This window comes from Heterocephalus glaber, unplaced genomic scaffold, assembly GCF_053883595.1.
Source record: "Heterocephalus glaber isolate CG9 unplaced genomic scaffold, H.glaber_assembly_v1.0 deba00001624, whole genome shotgun sequence".
Lineage (NCBI taxonomy): Eukaryota > Metazoa > Chordata > Mammalia > Rodentia > Bathyergidae > Heterocephalus > Heterocephalus glaber.
In genome coordinates, this window is record NW_028258391.1 from 92,859 (window position 1) to 116,153 (window position 23,295).

The following is a 23,295-nucleotide window of genomic DNA, read 5'->3' on the forward strand; positions in this document are numbered from 1 at the left end:
TCTACTTAACTTAGCTGTCTGTAATAATAAGAGTCTCAGAGGATACAGGTGGGCAGTTCAGGTGTTCACATCTGCCCAAGCCATCCTGATATAGTGCACCAAGTAATAGGAGGAACACATGATATAGAGGGAACAGATGTTAACTCCCAACATGGTAGATGTCAGATAGTCTGAGTGTGTGTTCCCCAAAATCAAAGAATGAATTCTAAGGAACAACGGAGCTTAAGAATAGGAAAAATTTACTGGGGTATAGGAATGCAGAATAAGAATAGCTTCTGAGAGATAGGAGGGGTCTCAAATGGGTTGCCAATGAGCCCACTTCTCAAGGTAGTTTTATAGCGCAAAGTCATGAGGAGTGTGTACCACATGGGTAAAAAACTATAATCGATGGATAAGATTACAAGTATAGTGGCCTAGGTAATATTGACCCAATAGCAACAAGGGTATATGGATGGCATCATTAATTTTGGTCAAATAATCTGTAGTCTTAGTCTTAGTCTTCTTAGTCTTTGTAGTCTTAGTCTTACTGGTCTTAGTGTTAGTGGATGGAGGCGGATGACTCACCCTCAAGGAGATAATGGTCTATCTATATGAGAAAGCCCAAAAGGGTGGTACCAATAATCTCAAACTTCTGTTCATCCCTTAGGGAAGTATGCAATCTGGCCACTGTGACTTTTAATCTTCTTCAAATGAACCTCCAGCCACAGCTTCAGTGTGTTCTCATCCTCTGCACTGACTTCTAGGGCCCAGCCCTGTCTGACTGACTAGAATATTTCTACCTAACTAGGATATCTATATCAATCTAAATAAGCAAACTAATCCAAATAATATAAGGCAATCTTATAACCCCCAACCTGCTAGATTTGTGAAACACCAAGTTCACATTCTCTAAAATTGAAGAATGAATTCCAGGAACAACAGAGGTTAAGAGCAGGAAAAATTTATTGAGAGAAAGATAGCTTCTGTCTAAGAGAGACAGAAGGGGGCCTGGAAAATGAGTTTCCCACTTACTCTGTTTCTCAAAGGCATTTTGTTGAGCAAAGCCATGAGGTGAGACAGGTACAAGGTGGGACAAAACCATAGTCAACTAATATGATCCGATGGAAAATCACAAGATGGGCCTAAGGTGAGACAAAACCCCAATCAACCAATAAGATTACAAGTACAGTCACCCAGATAATAGTCATTAAATGGGGATCACATGAGGAAACAAGCTATGTAGCAAGCATATATGGAATGAACAAGGAATTTCCAGAAAGAAAATGAGCTAGGGAGCTTCTGGTCCCCACTTAAGGGGATTGATATCTATTGGCAATATCAATCATTGCTAATCATCCCTAGGGGAAGTGAGTGTAGCACTTTTTCTGTTTTTATATAATGTTGAACTTCAGTGGATATGTCTCAATTGTCTTTCATATTGACTCCTCAAGAGCTGACCCTGTCTAATTGTGTACAAGATATCTAATTTACTTAGCTGTCTACAATATTTACCCCTCTGAAGAAGTATCCCTAACTGTGGTTAGGGGAGAAAAGGGTATAATTTCTATCTAACTGCTTCAAGCTGAGAAGGATTAATGTGAGGGAGACTGCAGTCAGAGGCCCTCTCCAGAGAGCTAATCTCATGGTAGAAGTCATGCTCCAGTTTACCAGTTACGAACTTTCCATATAAGGTTGATCTGCTGGATCCCAGTAAAAGGAATCTAGCACATTTGTTGTTTCTTACTTCTGTGTGATCACCCAGAGTTTGGCAGCTTCTAGGCAGGAATAAACAAAAATTTCAAGAAATTAGAACATATATAATCTAAGCATGAGCAAATGTGAGGTCCTGGGTTCCTTTCCCAGTGCCACCAAAAGAAAGAGACAACAAAGCAAAAACAAAATAGCCTTGGTAGGTAGGAGGACGTGCAGTTTTATCAAGTTCCTACGTGATGCTGAAGCTACTTGTCCCAGTACCTCACTTTGAAATAATTGTTTTTCAATATTTGGAATGGAACCCAGGGTCTCTGCACCGAGCTCCATCCCCAGCCTATGTGTATATGGAGAGAGAGAGAGAGAGAGAGAGAGAGAGAGAGAGAGAGAGAGAGAGAGAGAGAGAGAGAGAGAGACACCTTGTGTCCAAATGTATATATGCATGTCCATATATATACATAGTATATATACATGCATATATATGCAGATGTATCGCAAGCCGGGGTGTTACGCAGTCACTGAGTTGCCCCAGCTGAGCTGAAGTGGAGATCCTCCTGCCTCAGCTTCCCCAAGCACTGAGATGACAGGAGTGACCCACCGTTTCCACCCTTGAAGAACGCTGGTGTGCAATGCCAAGAAGGGGAGAGGCTGTCCAGGTCTTTCGTGGAAACACTCCTCCATCATCCAGGAGTGGAAGACGAGTCCTTGAGGAGACAGAGGAGGCAGCGAGAAAGGCCGGAGCACCTGCAGCTGCCCCACGGAGGTGGCGCCCAGCAAAGATGCAGACTCCTGGACCACAACTCTCAGGGCTCCTCTCCTGGACTCCCGCTCACACCCCCCGCGCGCCTGCTTGCGCCCTGACCGCGTTAGCGGGGAGCCTTCTGTCCGTGGGAGCACGGGACCTTTTGCCCAGAGTCTCTGAGCTGAGAGCCCTGCTGGCTGAGGGCAGCTGCTTCGTGGGAGGAAACGGATGGGGAGCTGATCCTGGCCGGTGATTAGGAGCCGCACGGGGCGCCAGCTTGTCTGCGAATCAGCGGTGTCGTCTCCTAGGTGGGGCGTGTGAGCGCGGGAGTCCTGGTGCGGGGAGGCGGGACACCCCTCTGGGAAGACGCGCTGTGGTCGCCCCCGCTATTGCCCAGCTGCTCCTTAGCGGCCCGGGTCCTGTCCCTGGTGGGCGGGAGAGCTATCCTGCCCCGCCTGGCCCGGCCTGAGAGCCAAGCAGTCTGTGCTGCAGGTGGCCTGGGCAGGCGGCCGCCCCCTCCTCTAGGGCCCCCGCGGGCGGGGTTGGCGCAGGAGCCCGAGACCGGGGCCAGGCGCCTGCCGGGGGCTGTGGCCGGGTCTAGGTTGCTAGATTTTTTTTTTTTTCCTCTAAAATCCCGGGACACTTTCAAAGGCACTTTGGGTTAGTTTGATAGTTTCCGTGTGCTACCTGGTTGTTTAGAGCATTGGTATCTGTATTTTAAGTGAGGTAGTATGCGGCTGTGCTGGAAACTAAATGCATTTCCGTTGCACTGTTGGTCCTCTTGCTGTGTACTCCGAATTTACAAGTTTCTGAATGTTCCTATGTAAATGTTTGAGCCATTTTCTGAAACTATACTTTTGTTAATGATTTAGAATTGCTGGTTGTCATCGCAGTAATGAGTAAGAGTGACTAACAAATTCCCACATATCCAGTCTAAAGACAAATCACTAAGTGTCAAAAATTATTTGTAACATAATACAAGGAAAAGTCACTGCAGGAGTAATTAACTTTAATAACAACGACAATAATGAGAACATTTGTGGAGCATTTTCTTTGTGCTAGTTACTGCGCAACCGTTATTTAATTAATTTCCGCAGCAGTCAATGAAGTGGGTATAATAGGATACACTAAGGCAACCGATTATGAAGCCAGCCGGTGCTAGAACTGAAATCAAGCTATGTTGGAATCAAAGCTTATTCTGCAGGGCACCTTGTGAAGAGAATCTTTGTTTCATTTGAACAACAAACAAAGGTTCTATATCTGCTACAGAACCTGAAAATGCAGGAAGTTTTGGCAGATATTTGAAGTGATGTGAATTGAAAGACTAATGAATTTGAGTAGTAACGTCTATGTGAGAGAAGCAAATAGGTGAGAGATCCTAAGCATCTCCGGTTAGAAATGCAAGTTGGATTTTCAGAGACAGTGGTTAAAATCAGGAAATAGCATCTTTGTGGACAGAGGAAAAAAGCAAGTTACTAATTACAGAACCGCATGGAACATGAACCTAAGATGTAGGGGAAGGAAGAAGACCCTAGAGGAGAAAGAGGTGTCAGAAAAGACCAAGGAGAAAGTGTCTTTTTATCAGTTACCAGAAGAAGAAAGTTATCTGTGGGTTTCATGCTAAGATGGCCAACAAGTCCGAAGAGATTTCCAAGTGAACTAGTGAAAACAGCTTGTGGAGAGGGACTTTGAGGGATCTGGGGATGGTGAGCAAACATCTGAGAAAGACTAAAGGCCTCAGTAGCCTGTGGGGTGTGATGTTCAAGTGTGGTCCTCAGATCAGTTCCTGTCCAGTAAGTGTTTGCTGTTGGTATATGGTGGGATAAGATTAGAAACATTTGGAACAATTTGTCTTTGCCGTGATAGCCAAAGGTGTTATCTGTGGACTTGTATTCTCTGTGTGTGTTCTTTTTCTATTTCTTAGTCATCCAATTTATTGTATTTTATGAAAGTGTCACTCTGTACTGGATTAAGGCAAACAAAACAAACAAGCCCTTATCCTTCATGGCGTAAAGTTTTGAGAAGCAGTGTTCCTCGGCCATGAGAGCAAGGAAAGGAGAAACATTGGAGAAAATAGATTGAAGAGGAGTATTTTGGATTTGTTTTTGTTTTGTTGAAAAAAAATACAATGAAGAAAAATAAGGTATAAGAAGGAAATCTATCAAAATGCTGATGATGTGGAAGGTATAAATAAGGTCAGGGACCAGGAAGGATAAATGAGGTTTAAGAAAGGACTTAGAGGGCTGGGGATTTAGCTCAGTGGTTCCGCTGCCTGCCTCACAAGTGCAAGGTCCCAAGTTTGATCCCTGGTACCAAAAAAAAAAAAAGAAAGGACTTAGTGCTGGGCATACGTTTTTCAGCATTGTGATGAAATTTTCTTCTTAAAGAATTCAAAACAATATGGATGTCTACCACCAATTTAAAGATATTTTAACTATAAGGCCACTGGCGTCATGAAAGTGCATCCTTGAGTCTACTGGGTGGTGATGGTAGTGATGGATTGAAGGCCTCTGAAGAAACCAAGCCCTGCGGCCGGGTACCAGAGCGTCTTGGAGAAGCGGCAGACAGTGGCACCTGTGTTCTTTGTAAACTGCATCAATTTCATCAGAAAGCTATACTCTGTGCTCTTCAGGTTCCAGCAGCTAAATATCTGCAGGATTCAAAGAGAAAAAAGTATTTAGAATTAAAATAAGTGGTCTAAATGTGTTGTTTGTTTTTGTGAGTTTGGTACAGGAAAGCAAACACGGACTGGCTTTTATTGTTTGCGTCATGCTCCCTACATGTTTTACATTTTCCCAAGAAAAGTAAAGGGTAATCTCTATCTTTGAATTTCTTTTCATTTATTTCTAAACCTTTTCCTGGAGTGTAAATTAATTGTATATATTGAACCTCAAGAATTTAGTATTTTACATAGGTATTTTTTTATATTGCCCTGAAAATTGCCTAGAGAAATCTGTATCGAGAGGAGTTTACAAGGTGTTTAATGTAAACTAAAGAAAATTTGATTATTCTTCAATGATAACTGCTAACCAAATGGGGTAAAAAAAAATTGCTGTTGGCCTAGTGTTGGAAATTCATGTATGTGATTAGATTTGAAATGTGGATTTTGCTCAACTTCGGGCACAAGAATCCATTTCTGATTCAAGGAGAGAAATTGCCTTAGTGTTTAACAATGTATTGAATTCTGTAAAATCCTGTGTTTATATTTTTCCTAAAGCCCTTGGGGAGGTGCCAAGTGGTAAATATTACCTTTTATCAAATATAATGAACAGAATTTAGAACTGTGGGGCAGTGGATTTTACTGCAGTTGCAAACTGTGTATAAATGTGTTCTTTATAAATTTGTGTTGGCTATTTCACTCAGTCACACTGTTCCACAGCATCACGATCAACATGTCTTGTTCAATGGATTTAAATTTTTTTTCTTTTCTTAGGGACAGCATGAATCTTTTTAACCCAAAGATTTGAATAAGAAATGTAATTTGAAAACCTAGGTATATAGGACTGCTCTCTTAGAAAGTCAGTTTTGGCCGGGGATTTAGCTCAGTGGTTCCGGTGCCTGCCTCGCAAGCACAAGGACCCGAGTTCGATCCCCTGTACCAAAATAATAATAATAATCATCATAAAATAAAGTCGGTTTTTTCTTTCTCACTTTGACAGTCTGTGCTTGAAATTATTCATATTCCTGTACACTTTAGATGCATTTTCTTTTTCTTGTAGAAGCACTTAATTTGGATGACACTAGTACTGTATACCATGAATACATTTATTGATTAAAATGTTTTGTGTATTTGGGGTTTCTATTATTTTTATATAATTGTAGTTGAGATTTATTTTATAAAAAGTTCTGGTTTGGGGAAAAATCGATGAAATAGTGTTACTGAAATGCATTTTTTGTTCGTATTGTTTATTGGCATGGGACTTGGTCTGGACAGTATTTGATGGATTTTCCGCCTTAGGTTTAAAATGCGTCACCCACTTTAGGTGGGCCGAGTTGACTTCATGTGCAAATGATTTCCCATAGTGTGGTAATGTGTCAGACTCTGGTAGCTGAGCGTGCTCCTCAGGCTTTCATCCTTGGCAAAAAGACAAGAAAGCCATTTGGTGCCTGGTAAAATATTTATTTTTAGAGTGCATCCATGTTCCCTAGGACTTTCCTCCTGTCCTTTGGCTTAGATTTGGAAAACCAACCCCTTGTTTCTACGTTTTTCTTTTTCCTATGCCTGTCACTTGACTCCTCTCCCTGGTTAAAGGTAGCTTTCTGGCATTTCCAGTTGTTTGTCCTGGAAAGAATTTTAAATGGATCTGGCATCTGGGAGCCTGCCTTACAGAGGAGAAATCAATTCTTCCCATTTGATGATTTCTTAGAGAAAATTCTCATGCTCTTCTTGTGGTTGGCATGATCAATTTGCAATAGGCCTGCAAGATTATGTGTCTTAAGAGAGTTGAATTAAGAAATACGTTTATGTATGTGTGTGTGTTGTGTGTATTTTATGCTTCAAATTGTGTTTCTTACAATATTTTCTTGGAAATTGTTTCTGTGATAACTTGTTAAATTTCCAGAAGTGATATTTACTAAGTAGTATAAAACTTTAAGGCTACTTGAACGTAGTAAATTGGTGGAAAGATTTTTTTCTCCCCTCAGCATTTCATTTTTATTTTCACCTCATAATGGTGCATTTATTTCTAAATATTTTCTACACCTTTACAACCACATTTTTAATCATTAGGATTCTAGGTTCTCCTTCAACATGGATCTTTAATGACCTTCATTTTGTTGTCTTGCCGCATGTGTTCTCTTTGTGCTTTTATTATGTGATCAAATATTGTAATCTTCATTTGAACTATTCTAAGGTTTTTGTGATTTTATTTTGTTTGTTTGTTTTGGTACCGGGGATCAAACTTGGGACCTTGCGCTTGCGAGGCAGGCGACAGAACCACAGAGCTAAATCCCCGGCCCATGTGATTTTAAAAAAATAGAAAACTCCGATGTTAGAAGCCTTTAGATTTGTGTCACCAGGCAACACTGTAGGTGAGACATTTTAGTAACTCCAAGGATCTGCCTGTGCTTTTCAGTAATAAGGACTTAGTTTTTGATACAAACTTGCTATATTTGAGTTCTAGATGTTGTAAAATAGAGAGAATCTAGAATTTAATAGTAGGGGCTGTATTTTATTTATATTAAACAAATATAAAAATGTAAATGGTCTACTGGCAATTATGGCTGTTTGTAGACTTTCTTCAGTTACACCTAAACAGTTGAAGAATTTGGTTCCTGTCATACACACTTAAAATAATCCAAGACATAGTCTACTAGCACATGGGTACTAGGTATTTTTCACATTGAAACACTTAAAAATATATTAAAATATTTCTGATGCTTTCATTTTCTTGTGTATTCAGCATCCTTCCAAAACAATTCATTGTACTAGAGCTCTGTATTTAAACTTAGCATTAGAAATGGACTTTGTTTTTTAGTATGTAATATAAAGATAGTCTCTAATCCATGATATTTTTGTTTGATAAACTCATATTATGTGTCTAGGTTTATTATCTTCAGAAATAAAAAATTATAGTAGTTTCAAAAATTATTAGAAAAAAGATTTATATTTTGTTTTATCTCTATTCCCTTTGTTTAAAAAGTATTGAAAGATTTTCCTTATCTACACAAAAATTATTTTGTAACTCCATGAAAATGACATTTTTAGTGAATATTCATGGATTTCAACTGTATGGCTATACTTACAATGAGAGTAAAGATGTGTTTCTACCAAAGTGTTTTAAACACTGTTCTATCTTTTCATAAGAATTTTAGTGAGACTGTTTGTTAATATAGCTTGTACTCCTCATCATATAAAACTAGTGAATGAGCGTATTTTCAGCAAGCCACAAAGTCCATCATAACTCCTAGCCGCTTTCTTCTCATGGTTTGCAATTTGAAAGAAATAGCTCTCATGATTTGTTTAGTTTTCTAAAATATTACATGAGGATAAAAGCCAGGAATAGAAAATGCCTAAAGTACTCAGTAATCTGAGAAGGGTAACTGTAACTTGGGTGAAGTTACAGATATTGATGTATAGATTTGACACCTTTCCTTTGGATTTCTTTTGATAAATCAAAACCATCGATGGTATATGTAAGTTACAATCTAAAGAAATGTGATTTTCAGGTATTTGCAAGCATTTTTATGCATGCATTGTGTAAAATCACATTGCATACCAGTGTAAGGAATTTGTTTCCTTTTGAGAAATGAAGGAATATTTACTTGTGCTCTTACTAGTTCTGACCAGGAGGACTTTATTGTTTTCTTTAACTTACAGAACATTCGTGTTCTGGTGCATGTTTTGGAGTGTATACAAGTTTGTGTTTCCCATTTTAGCATGTGCTTTTATAACTTTTATACCCTGAATTTCCAGAAGTTTTCCTAAATGGGGAAGTACTTAGAAATGAAATCCCTATGTTAATCAACAATAAGCATGTATAATGGTTCTAGAAAATTCAAGCCAGAATGGCCTAATACAGTAGTAATGCCATAATACAGTAGTTGCATGCTTGGGATTTGAGTTTTGTTGAGCTCAAATGTTTAGTTCATTTTCTATAAGCATTTATCCATTTATCCATTTTGATTTTAGGAGGAATTTTGCAGTTCCATGTGATAAGAACACCTCCTGGTCGAGGAAATGTTACTGTTGACTGGAACATTATTGGGCAAAATTGTGAACTCAATTTTTCTAACCTTACTGGACAACTCTTCTTTCATGAGGTAATACCACAAAGAAAAGCTTCATGACAAATTTCCAGAAAAGAAACCATTGTATTTTCAGGAAAAGGGAATAGAAAATCAACACCACTTGTAGTTATCATCATTCTCTCTTCTTCATACCTACTTGGTAGTAATTTGGATAAGATTTTCATTGATTAGCTAGCTCAGCATTCAAAATCTTTACAATTAGGGCCGGGGATTTAGCTCAGTGGTTCCGCCACCTGCCTCACAAGTGCAAGGTCCCGAGTTTGATTCCCGGTACCAAAAAAAAAAAAAAAATTGGGTAACAAAATCTTCACAATTAGTTCCTCTCTACTTGCTTTAAATCTGGCTTCTCATGAGCCGGTGGTTCTTATTTAATTAATTTTTTAAGCCACAGAATTCTTGTTTAAATGAAAACATGTTTGGATGCAGTTTATAAGGGCGATAAAAGCAGTAGGTAATTTATGTTCAGTAGCAACACAGGTATGGATTTCCTTCTGTTTGACACAGGGAACAGTGAACACAACGATACTTGTACATCTATTGGATGACAACGTTCCGGAAGAGAAAGAAGTATACCAAGTCATTCTGTATGACGTCAGGACACAAGGTAGTTCAGAATTCAAGTTTGAGTTGTCTTTGTTATTGTCTTTTTAGAAAAAACAAAGAAGAAATAGTTGCTATCTCTGTATTTACCAATTGATACATACCAACTTAAAAATACAACTTTAAATATTGTCTGTCCCATAGAAATATTAGATCAAATTTTAGTATATGTGCTGCCAAAGAGAGCACAGGTCCAAAAAGCACTAGCAAAATATGGGAATGCTTATCTTTATGGACTAAGAGAAAAGTGCTAAAATTTTTCCTAGTTATTTATGGAATTAAAATATACTTTTGAAGGTAGAAATTTCTGAAAATAATTTTATGCTAACAAATCAGTTTGGATTCTGGACAATTATAATACAGTATATGGACAATTCAAAATTTAGTTATTTTCAGAAAATTATCTGGATACTCTCTTCAGTTTCTATTCAGTTTCTAGAATTCTGATAAGCCATGTAGCTAATAAGGGCAATAATCTATCAAGTGAAAGAAATCATGACTTTTAAAAATGCAATATAGATTGTCAGCCTGAAGATTTCTGTTAGGGATGTGAACAAAGTAAGCCCTTTTTGGTTCCTTTAATATGCTTTGGAGACCAGGGTTCTATTTTAAGTATGTAGAACTTAGTGCCAAATCACGGTTAGATTTCCTAATGGAGTCCCTGCTATTTCTAGGGGTTCCACCAGCAGGAATTGCTCTGCTGGACACTCAAGGATATGCCGCTGTCCTGACGGTTGAAGCCAGTGGTGAACCGCGTGGAGTTTTAAATTTTGCTCTTTCATCAAGATTTGTTTTACTACAGGAGGCTAATGTGACAATTCAGCTTTTCATCAACTGAGAATTTGGATCTCTAGGTTTGTGTTATGCTAGAATAAATTGGGTTTCTGGGCAAAGGGATTTTTACTATCCTACTTGTATGGGTGAAAGCCATTATGAAAATAAGCAAAGAAAGGAAAAATTAATATTTATTAATTCAGAGCAGTACTTTATAATAGCTTCACTTCTGAAAAATTTGAAGGAGTTATTTATTTTCACAGAAATGCTGTGGAATGGACAATCATGAATTATCCGTACCATATGGTAGCGGACCGGCTGTGGATCCATTATGAGGCTGGCCTTGTATAGTTTTCTCTGTATATTTTTAATTTTCTCTGAAGTAGAGGCCGGAGAAGGAAATGAAAACATGCAAGCCCTAGGAAGTCTAGGCTTAGAAGTAGCACATCCTCACTTTTACTTTGTACTATTGGCCAAAGCAAACCACAGGGCCACCCACACTCAAAGTCCAGGCAGGGAAGCAGGTCTCACCCCCTTTGGGGTGTCACTGAGCCATGACATGGGCACAGGAGAAGGGATGAATTTGGGGCAATAATGAAAGGTACTGGAGGTGTTACAAGAAAGGCAGGGTTCACAGTGAAACATAATTTTCAAAATTTAAATAATTCCAAAATCTTTTTTGCATCCAATTCAGTTAGGGACTATCAATGTCACATACACCACGGTGCCTGGAATATTGAGTCTGAAGAATCAAATGGAAGGACACCTAGCTGAGCCAGAAGTTGATTTCATCCCTGTTGTTGGCTTTCTGATTCTAGAAGAAGGACAAACGGCAGCAGCCATCAACATTACTATACTTGAGGTAAAGCTCTGATGATGATTTTCTGTGTTAAACCTGAAGTCACCGCATGGGAAGTAGGAATCGATGGAATGTTCTGACATCAGCAGTCACATTTAGTAAGAGGCTTCCCATTTCAAGGTATAAAATTTCACGCGAGGCAAGATTGTATAACTTTCAGTTTTCTCTGTATTAAAAAAATGTTGCTCTGTTCTGTGGATATGGCTCAGCAGTTGAGCACTTGCCTCGCATTTGTGAAACCCTGGGTTTGATCCATCCCCAGCGCATGTACAAGTATATGTGTGTATATGTATGTATGTAATTTTTCCTTTAATATAAACTTTGTATATTTTATAACCATAATCTCTAGAAATTTAGTGAATTCAGTTCCGATAGGGTTCTTTAAGTCTGATTGGTTCCACTCTGCTGGTGCCTTTAAATCAGCTGATTTCTTTTCGTGACTTTTTTTTCAAACCACACAGGAGTTCCTATTCTTGATTAGATAGGCTGGCCTGGTGTTATATATTTGATTACAGAAACATCTCGTGATAAACAGAATTTCCTTAGTGCAGTTCCCTCTACAATGGCACTGGCCTGAGAGGTTCCAGAGGAGCCCTTTGATTCCTCCAAAAGACTCACTGGACCAGCAGATCTGGGGCGGTCGGAATCTTTGTGTGGAAGACCCGCTAAAACAGAGATAGCAGGAAACTCATTAGAGGCTGAGGGCAAAGAATATGATTACAGTCAAGCCTAAGGAAATCACAGGGGACTGAAATTGCATTTTAAATGATTTCTCATGGGAAATTTCGTGCTGTTTTTGGACTTAGTGTTTCAACTTCTTAAATACATTTAAATACATTCTTAAATACATTACTGTTTCAGCTTCTTAAATACATTTATAGGAGGTTTAGAAAAATAGTGCTATGGAAGGGGTAAGGGATGGATGTGAAGGGAAAGAGAAAATGAATATTACATTTGAAAAAAATGTTAGTTACTACAGTATGTATTTGGAGGGGTTTCATTTTTAAAGGGTTTTACTCTCTCAAAGTCTTTTACTTTTACTTAATTATAGATAGCATAAACCATGCACCATCTAAAGTCAGTCACTCTTATTTTGTTGATTACCCTGGCATTGTAACCTAATGTAACATCATGAAAACTCTAAATCCACAAAATAAAAGATAATGTCAGTAGGTAGCCGGTAACACAGGATTTGAAAAAAATTGTAGGGCAGTCATCTTTCAAATGTCTCGTGTATGTTACCGAATACAATTATATGGATTATTCCTTAGTTACATTAATTTTTAACCAGAAAATATTTAGCACTTTCTTTTACCTAGAGTTTACCTTTTTGAACCTTGGATTTCAGTTCCACTTTTCTTTCTCCTAGCTCCCTGCAACTTTTCTGCTCCCTGAGTAGCACTAGATTAAAACACTGTAGCCCTGACATAAAAGTAAGCCGTGTCTTAGTCACTTTCCTTGTCTCCGGGACATGATCCCTGACACCTACAACTGAAAGGAGAAGTTTATTTTGCTCGATGGCTACAGGCCCTGGCTGGCTGGCTCCAGGGCAGGATAGCAGGGCAGAGGGGCATGGCAGAGGAAAGTTGCTCGCATCATGGCAGCCAGGAACTGTTGCTCGAAGGGAGGAGACAGGGACGGGATGTGCTCTTCCAGATCATGACTCAGTGGCACAGCTCTCTTGACTGGACCCCCTTCCTAACAGTAAGTCAGCCCTGTCACCCCCATAGTTCAGTCATCTTCCAAAAGCCCCTTGGGGGCCATTCTCCATCTCAGGCATAGCAGATGGCAAGCAGGGAGCTGTGGCATGGGCTGGGGCAATGGGAGTAGGTGGAAGACAGTCCTTTGATATCACTGATTCTCTAACTTATGTTTTTCCATATATTACAGGAGATAATCTAAAGACTAATTTTTCACTTTTTATGTTTTCACTTGAAATATATCTTTATTAAAATGCAAAGCATATATTGGTGTGTGTGTGCTGATCTTTTATGTACACACATGCATGCATGCGCACACGCACACACACACACACACACGAGTATTTACTGCTCCATTTCTACATTTTTTTTGTGTGTGTTGGGGGTCGAACTCGGGTCCTTGTGCTTGCGCAGCAGGCGGCAAAACCACTGAGCTAAATCCTCAGCCCTACTTTGAGTTTTTGTATCACTCCTGACATGGATTGTGCTAATGCTTATGTTCTAGGCATCTGCCTGATTTCATTACTATTATGTGGATTAGTGATTAATAATGATAGCTGTAGTTCTAAAGGCCAGTCACTGTACATACATTATTTTTCTTTATTATTACAACCCTACGCCAAAGTAGCCATTCTTTCCCCTAATAAAAAGATGAAAGAATTTAGGCCCTAAAATGTGAGTAAATTTGGTACTAAAATTACAGAATTTGGTACTAGATCTCCTTGATTGCAAAGCCTATATATTTTTTTTGTGGTACAATGGTATTCTTCATTTTAAATATTGGCTATTATAGACAGTTAAAATATTTTATTGTTATATTTAAAATAATTATGTTTGTATATTTGCATAATTGGTTTACCTATTATATGGATCTAGGTTAAAACTATTAAATTTAAATAGTTTCATATTATTCAATCTAACAACTTCCTCTAACCAAGTATAAGTTTAATACTTTTATGTTTGTTTTTCTAATTTAAATAATTTCTTCTATTTGCTTACAATTTAATATTTTCTGTATACTGTTTATGCAAATGTATATGTAAGAAAAAAATTTAAAACAGCTCACGGAGTTAATTCCTTTTGAGAACATCCTTAAGGCATGTAATGGGGTTAATTTTTCAGGATGACATACCAGAGCTGAAAGAGTACTTCCTGGTGAATCTAACTTCTGTCGAACTCATCATGGCTCCTGTAACTTCACTTCCTCCCAGACTAGGTAGGATGGGCTTTTTGTTTGTTTCTTTTATTCACTTCAAATGACATAACTTCATTTTGTGTGTGTGTGTGTGTGTGTGTGTGTGTGTGTGTGTGCTGGGGATCAAACTCAGGTCCTTCCACTTTGGAGGCAGGCAGCAGAACCACTGAGCTAAATCCCTGGCCCATAACTTCATTTTTCAATCAGAAGTGACTCTTGTGATGTTTGTTAATTTCAGCTCTGTGTGAAGAGATGATGGGTTTTTATATTTATTTTAATAGAACATATTATTACAGTTCTGTACATTCAACACTACAAAGATATTAAATATTATTATGTCATACTCTTTACATTTTCCAACTATTTTATAACAATTCATTTAATCCTCAAAATAGTATTAGTGGTTTGGAAGGACTTTTCCTTTCATTTTATTTTAAAATTTAATTACCTATTTTATTGAATCTCCAAACTCTGAGGTGTTATTTTCTTTTAAGTTAAGCAGATCTTTTATTTGTTGTGTTTCCTGGTCCTTTTTTGACCTTTGATCTTTTCCTTTTCATGCTTTTAGAAAAGACTGAGTTAATTCATTCCAGACTGAAAGGTGAAACTTGGACCTTGTTACAAATTTACGTAAATTTCTTTAAAAGTAATGTATTCTTCGGACACAAACTCCTATTTGCAGTTTGGATTGTCTGTAGGTGCGATTGCCCAGTAGGGGGCGATAGTGAGCAGCACTGAGGGTCGCCGGTAGAAGGTGGGCTGGACATGGGGAAGATCAACATGGGTTAGAAGAGAAGCTGGACAAATGCAGTGACCTGAGGAACAGCATTCCTCATTCCCTTCCATCTCTCAGAGTGACAACTTTGCAAACGTTGAAATAATCGTTTTCCTAGATAGTAGTATTTGGCTGGTTTTGGTTCTTTTGTAAAAGAAACTAGAAAGCTCCAAGGACTAGATGGTTTACATCAAGGATTATTGCAAGATGATTATTGTTCACACTAAGAAACTAATGACAGCCTTCCTAATTCCCATGCTCACACTGAGTGTAGCTGGAGTTGCTGACTTCTGCCGAGCTCCTGTTGGTTTGCATCTTCTTCCCATTTTATAGATATGGGAGCAGAGGCTGAGAGAATCGGAGCAATATGCTCCAAATCATGCCACTAGGAAGTGGTAGAGCGATGCTCTTAACAGCGTGGTCTGGTTTTAGAATCTCTGTTTTTTAGCCTCTTGTTCGATGGGCGCAGGTCCCGATTTTCTGTTCTCTCCAGACACTTGCGGCTCGTGTTATCACTGAAAGGTCTGAAAGGTTTGCCAGCACTGGTCTAGAGAAAATTACACTCTCCCTCCTTCTTCCCCACGGTGGCAGAGTGGGGAGTACCCTGAACTAAGATAAAGGACAGACAGTTTTTTGAAAAAATTAACATGCACCAGCAACAAGATGAGTTACTATTTCAAGATTGAGTAATAGGTACTGTATGAATAACATACTACACTTAATTCACAGAATACAGGATAAAAAGGTTCAGAGAAGTTTGTGTCATTTGTCCCTTTTTACTCTCCCTTTCCCTTCTTTCCTCCTGTCTAGTTTGTATTCCTGTCCCTCTTGGTTCTGTCTCACACCTGTTCTTTCTGCATCACCCCCCACCTTCCTTTTCCCATTTCTCTTTCCTCTTTTCTTGCCCTTCTCCTTCCAACGGTGCCCATTTTCCCTCCCTCCCAAAGTGGTGATATTATAAAGGTGTCAATTTTTTAAAAAATTAAAATAATAGAAATAAAGCCATGTGCTCCACTGCTTATTATTTCTTGCTGTTTTTAGTTGGTTGAATTTTTATATCTCAGTGGCTCTTACAAGCAAGAGTGTCCTTTTATGGACACTATAAGCGTTTGTGCCTTTGCTTTCTAGAAACATCTTCTGAGTCACATCAACAATAGCTGTATATTAGGAATTATATAATCTCAAAGAGACTGTCTAAATTCTGTATCAAACCGTGCTTTTAAAGGGAATTTTAAGTAAGATTGATATTAATAAATTTATATTCATTTTAAAGTATGTGTCTGTGTTTTTTCAGATGCAGAAGGCTTGACTGCACAAATTATTATTGATGCCAATGATGGTGCCCAAGGTGTAATCGAGTGGCAGCGTAGCAGGTAAGCACCAGGCTGTGTGAAGGGCATTTCCTGGGCTTACTATCTCCCATGGAGAAGTTTGTAGGAGAAACAGGATGCGCATTCTCTTTGTTCTTTGATAGATATGAAGTAAGCGAATTGCATGGAAGTGTGACCTTGGCTGCCGAGAGGAGAAGAGAGGCTCTGGGCCAGGTGTCCTTGTTCATGTACGCCCAGAATTTGGAAGCCCAGCTGGGGCTGGATTACATCTTCTCCCCAGTGGTAGGTGCCAGTGGTGATCGGGGGTGACTTTTATGAATTACTTTATCATTGTTCTTTCTTCTGAATTATCATGACTTAGGTCTTGCATAAATAAATTAACCTTAATGAGCTGTTATATAAACTGTTCCACAGTAAGTCGGGAAAAAATATTTCCATAGGGTAGATTCACTTATTGCACTATTTTAGCAAATAATGTAATTTGAATTTTTAGTACTATTCGAAAGATTCATGAACTATTTTATCACAGTATTTGATACTGGAGGACACAGTATTTTGTATTAAAGAATTTATATCATAAAATGACCTCACAGTTTTTCTTATGCTTCTTGAACATTTTAACTTGTTTTTCTTTGAACTTACGAAACACCCTTAGTAGTTTTCAGTAGGTTTTACTTTGTCTCTTCCTCCATAATCTTTTTTCTTTTCCTCTCTAATCTTTGATTTTTAAAATAAAATATTGTCCATTTAAATTAAAAAGGTATCATGCAAAAACTTTTAAAAAGGATTTCATGTAAAGTAGCTTATTCTTTACATTTACAACTATATTGTATTTCTTTTCAAACATTTTATAAAGCCTCAGGGTATATTTAAATATAAAACTGTTTCCTTTTACCTTTTTGGCCAGATTCTTCATTTTGCTGATGAAGAAAGGTATAAGACATTGTGATTCTGGACGATGATGTTCCAGAAGGAGATGAAAACTTTCAGCTCATATTAACAAATCCTTCTCCTGGAGTGGAGCTGGGGAAAAATACAATAGGTAATCAATGGTCTCTTTATCTGTAACCCTCTCCATCATGCTGGCTTCCCCAGTACGGGGACAAGAGATTTCTGTACTCAAAATAGAAGATGTTTTAATAAGCATTTCAGAATGTGTGTGTGGCAGTGAAATGGTGCTTTATCCTGTGTGTGTTTATGCTAATAAACAAAAGTAGGTTGATACTAAAGGGAATATTAAAGTATTTCCTCAAATATCACAGTTGTATTTAATTTGCAGGCATCTCCCCTTCAGAATACAGTTCTGCTCTCGTTTCCTCCTTAGCTGCAGGAGAGACAAAGGTGTTTCTCTCAGTCTCCCCTGACACCACAGTATTCTGCGTAGAGCGGTGGGTGGGGTATTGATCTCTGGGACCACTGCAGCCCTCATTCTTCATTTGGAATGGGGTGACATTGTTACTAAAACCTACCCTATCCTATTTCACTGCTTATTAGGTGCTACTTAGAGAAGGTAAAGGAAGAATAAAGGAGGAACCCGTGTGAACATACAGAACATCGGGTTAGAAGGGCTCTTAAAAACTCGCTTCTTGGGGATTTTAAGTTAATTAACCTTTGAATTCCTAGCATTAATGCCCTTTCTGTGGAAAGAAGTTTGATTTTTATATTTGAAAAATATGAAAGAATTTTGAGTAACCAAAGATTGATCTTTACCTTTTTTACTGTATTCTATTTATTGGTGTATTGATAAAATAAATTGATTATTTCTAACTGCAGAAACCTGTTTTCAAGGGTGTGGCTGTTGTTTCATGTTCAGAGAGCATATGTTTGAGATGAAATGATTTTCTTGTAGAACATAGAGAGTTACAGGTACAGGATTTTGGGAAGGGACACCATGTGCTGGTTAAGAATTGTCTATGTGTGAGCAATTCAAAATTCAATTCAAATGGATTTAATCAGCGTTCAGAGATATATGGCCTTAGATGAGGTAGGACCAGGACTTAATCCTTCCAGACTCCGAGGTCTTCTCTCATCTCCTGGCCCTTTTGGAAATAGCTTCATCCCAAAGCCAAGATTACTCACTGTTACAAGACAGATGGTGTTCAGCATCTTTTTTCTGTGTTCCACATAACAGGAAAGAGAGGACACTTAAATTCAAGTATTCCTAAAGAAGTCTAGAGATAATTCTGATTGGGATCATATAGGTTACTGCCCACCACAGTGAGGGAGGTCATTGCACTCTGTTGAGCTTACATTAGGCTTGTAATTTTCTATTTTTAAAACTTTTATGGAAACAATAATTGCTTTGTGTGGTGTTTTGGTTTTTTTTTTTGTACCAGGGATCAAACTCGGGACCTTGCGCTTGCGAGGCAGGCACCGGAACCACTGAGCTAAATCCCCGGCCCTGCTTTGAAAGTAGATATGTCTTAAACCATGCCTGATTAATGGACCTTTTGGTCATTTCCAAAAGCTTTACTAAATGCGCCTGTGCCTGCGTCTTTGTAAGCGGGGACAGTCAGGACTCCGGGTCAAGTGCAGTGGGTGCTGAGTGAGGGACAGGGTCACCGCCTCTGTCGTGTCCGCGGTCCTGGGCACTGGGGCTATTGCCCCATGTCCTCACTAGCAACTGCTTTGTCTTAAAATATTTATACTGATTCCAACAAATGAAAGATACGTGGTCATATTGTACATTTTTATGCATTTTTCTTCATTTTCCTTTCATTAGTGGGTTTGGCTCTGTTCTTTTTCCTTTGTGTGACCCTGGTTTTTAGGATCTTTGTGGACTTTCCCGTGGCTTGTGTTTGTATTGGTTTATAGGAAAATTGTTAGTATCTAAATTCAGTCTTTCACTGCATACATATATCACAGATATTTCTCCTGCACTGGCATACGTCTTTTAAGTTTATTATGAAGCCTTTTATTAAAAGGGTTTTTTTTTAAACGTAAAGTATCAAATATTTTCTAATAATTTGTTAAATGCTACTTATTTCTTTCCATCCACTCTAAAATATTTTACATTATAATATTAGAAAATACAATAGTTATGAAAAATATACTTTATCGTAGTTTTCCTTTACATTTACTATTTAATATGGAAAGAATTTATTCATTAGTAGCGTGTGAGACAAGGATACAACCTTATTTTTGTCCTAAATGGTATAAAGCAGTGCCCTGCCATCATGGAGAGAATGAAACACCATTAGGCATTGGGTTTCAGTGTGAAGTTCTTTTGCATCGATCCAAAGCTGATGAAAGATGAGGTAGAGCCCGGCAGCTCTCGGTCCTGCCGATGTCCTGTGACACAGCTGGACGAAGCTCGGGCATCCCCTTACCAAGGAGGAGGCCGCTGCCTCCTGCCCCTCGGAGTCTGAGGGCCACTCTTGGGAGTTCGGGGCCCAGCATCTGCAGCAGGGCTGGCCTCACTCTCACAGGTCAGCGTTGTCCTCGGGTGCAGAGAGCGAGCACTGGGCAGGTAGGGACTGCTGCGTGTGCCCGAGAAGGGGTCGGGACAGGGACATTGGAGTGTGCACCAGCATCCGCCACAGCTGCACATTGCAGTGCTGGGGTTTTCTCCTGTGGCTCTTAGCGTTTTCGTGATGCCATCCGGGTGTGTTCCTGCACGAACGAGGCCCCTTCTCTTCCTGTTTAGACCCTCATAGCCAGTGCGCAGATATGTAGTGAGTCTGTACCTGTGTTTTCCTCTACGTGTGCAATCCTGGCCTTGCACACTGGCTCTGCCGCTTCCTAGCTTTTGAACCTCAGACAGCTTTAGCTATAGGTTCTGTGAGATGGGAATAATCATACAATCTACCTTGTAGAGTTACTGTGAAAATTAAATATATGGATGAGAAAGTTAGTAAGTTGTTGATAGTATTGGTTGTTGCAGTTACTAATATTTTTATTAATGATTGTAAAAATAGAAAGCTCTTGATATTTGGGGATTTCTAAGCCTCTGTTTTTGACTCATAATAATTTTTTTCTTGTACATTTTCTTAGTAGACAAACATTTCATTTAGAAAATAGTGACAGTTTGGCCCTTCCTTTCCGTTCTTTGTGCCAGTTTCCTGGGCGATAGCCCTAGGACTCTGCTGCCTGAGCAGGGAGGAGAGATGCCGCTGCGTGTGTTGTTTCTGTTTCTAACGGCAATGGTTTTGCTCTTTGAGCATTAAATGGGGTATTGCTAGTGACTCCTGGGAGATGCCATTCCACTAGCTTGACAAACATGCCTTCTCTTCCAAGATTACAGACTGTTTTTATATCACGAGGGAATATGGAATTTTATTAAATGCTTTAGACAATTTTGCTCTTTTGTTTTGTTTTGTTTTGTTTTGTTTTGTTTTGTTTTGGGCACCGGGGATCCAACTCGGGTCCTTGCGCTTGTGAGGCAGGCAGCAGAACCACTGAGCCCCCAATTTTCCTCTTTTTAAAGAGAAAAACTTACGTAAAATAATGGCTTTAGGTAACGAATAGGCCTCATTTCCAATGACACAACCACGCTCCTCTGGCATTCAGAGCTCGCTGTTTCCGCTCACCTCCGCTCCTCGCCCTCGCAGACCTGGTCACTGTACTCGCTAACGATGATGTCCCCGGAGTCCTGTCCTTCAACAACAGCGAGCGCCTCTTCCTGAGAGAGCCAGTGGCCGCCTCGGTCTCCCTCTCCACGCAGCAGAGCGAGGCAGTGCTGTCCGTGGTCTGGGAGCCCGCGCAGGGGCTGTTCGGGACCGTGACCGTGCAGTTCCCGGTGACCGAGGCCAACTCCTCTGCGGAGTCCCAGGACCTGACCCCTTCCCGAGGCTACATTGTTTTAGAGGAAGGAGTTCGATTCAAGGTACGGTGTGGCTCTTTTATCTTTAATGTTGCAGAGGGCTTCTCTAAAGGTGCAACCTACCTATCCTCAAAGGGAAAGGAAGCATTCCCAACTGAGTATTTCCTACAGACCCGGAGAGGAGTGTGTGGTCCCAATGAGGTGCAGCTGGAGAAGTCGCTCTTCATGGAGCAAGGGAGGGAGAAATAATAAAACGTCATAGAGCTAGTTTGAATTTCAAGCCCATGTCAATGGCAAAATTCTCTTTATATTGTGTATTAAGCATAAACCAAAAAAAAAAAAATCCCAGCCTCACTCAGACACTTCTTTTTGCCACAGTTTAAATGTAACTGCTTATCTTAGATTGCTTGTTTGGGCGTAGGAATAGTATATTAGAGGAAAAATGCTGAGTTTGAGTTGAATTATGACTGTGATCTCATGGAAGTTTACCCTCTAAATTTTTTTATATTTTTTATTTTCTATACTTGTTACTAAACTTTATTTTTAAAAACAGTTTAATTTTAAGATAGTTATACTACCTTTAGACATTTTTCTCTAGCTGGCTATATAAAATATAACTCCAAACTAATATACATAATTCTTTCATCTAAAATAGTTCATCCCGTTAAATAATTTTCCTCATGATAATTTTGTGTAAACTTCAGCATACTTTTATGCTGGGCTGTTGTTATGTTCTTGGAAATGTAAACCTTTAATTGTTCAGAGACACTTAAATCCTGAAATGATATAAAAATTCAGATTTGAAGTTTATTATGATTTTGCCCTTCTTTTGCTGTGTTCACATTTTTTCATTTTTAAATTTTAAATTATTTGTATTGTTTTTTTCCTGTTACTTTTTCATAGGGTGAAGAAAAGCCCTTTCTGTTCATTAGGCAAATTAAATGTTAGGGCAAATTGGAATAAATTTTAATGCACATAACTGCTTTTTTCCCCACATTTTTAATCATGAAATATAATATACAACTCTTAAATGTGTGCATGAATGACTTAAAAGACATATGCACACGTGTAACCACTCAGATTAAGATACTTAACAAGTCTCTCACCAGAAGCGTTCCCTTTGCCCTTTCCCTCTTCCAGAAGAAATTGCTTTCTAATGTTTATAATTACAGACTCATTTTGCTGGTTCTTGGGCTGTGTCAATCGACTCATGGGGTATCTACTCTTTTGTGTTTGACTCCTTTCACTCAACATAATTGTTGAAATCTGCATGATTGCACAAAGCAGTAATTTCTTCCTCTTGTGTTACGGAGTAGTGTTCCAGTAAAGAGATCCCACTTTGTTGATCCAGTCTCCTGCTGGTAGAGATTCAGATTGTTTCTGATTGGTGCCTGATCCCTCACTACACTTGAGCAGTGACTCCTAGTTTACAATGGGATCAATAAAGTTATAAAGTCAGGGCAGCATAAGAAGTTAGCAAAAATGAAGATGTGAATTTAATCTTTTAATGAGTGTTATTTTAAAATGCTTAAAATATTTATGTTTTAGATACTTTCTTTCAATATATGCCTGTTTTGAAAATCCACATACTAGTACCTTGAAACAGTTCTAGCTATCACATTACGGGGATCATTATTATAAAGAAAAAAGGTGGTATTTCTCAAAACATATTATTTTCTTGTCAGAATGTGTAATAAAGTTCTGTGTGTGTGTGTGTGTGTGTGTGTTGCAAACTGTATTCTAGTAACTGTATCTTTTGATTTTGTTTTCAGGCCCTACACATATCTGCCATATTAGACACGGAAGCAGAAATGGCTGAGCATTTTGTTTGCACCTTGTTTAACCCAACTGGAGGTGCCAGACTGGGGTCACGCGTTGAAACCTTGATAACGGTTTTGCAAAACCAGGCCCCTCTGGGGCTATTCAGTATCTCTGCCGTTGACAATAGGTATAATTTATAAGGAGATTATCACTTCAAAAACTAAGTAGGGAATGTTTTTTGACATAAAAAATGTTTGATTATTTGAGAAAGGGCCTTTTAGAATGACCTCTGGAAGATAGATTCCGAGAGGTTGTGCATTCTCTCCCGTAATGGGAACATCCAAAGGCTAAACGTGT

The 23,295-nt window shown here is 38.9% G+C and overlaps 1 protein-coding gene across 2 annotated transcripts; it reads left to right on the forward strand.

Annotated features, from left to right (window-relative positions):
• Positions 1 to 12,770: 12,770 nt before the first annotated feature.
• Positions 12,771 to 23,247, forward strand: LOC147822411 (adhesion G protein-coupled receptor V1-like). Of its 2 annotated transcripts, XR_015445708.1 has the most exons (7): positions 12,771 to 13,118; positions 14,237 to 14,330; positions 16,379 to 16,457; positions 16,559 to 16,697; positions 17,323 to 17,457; positions 20,966 to 21,240; positions 22,950 to 23,247. XR_015445708.1 is itself a non-coding variant. In XM_087196857.1 (5 exons), the coding sequence occupies exons 1-5, from the start codon at positions 12,987 to 12,989 to the stop codon at positions 17,362 to 17,364; spliced, it is 486 nt and encodes a 161-aa protein (XP_087052983.1). In that variant the 5' UTR covers positions 12,771 to 12,986; the 3' UTR covers positions 17,365 to 18,743. The 2 variants fall into 2 exon arrangements, 1 of the variants encoding a protein (XP_087052983.1); XM_087196857.1 differs by lacking the exons at positions 20,966 to 21,240; positions 22,950 to 23,247 and having other exon boundaries at positions 17,323 to 18,743.
• Positions 23,248 to 23,295: the final 48 nt, after the last annotated feature.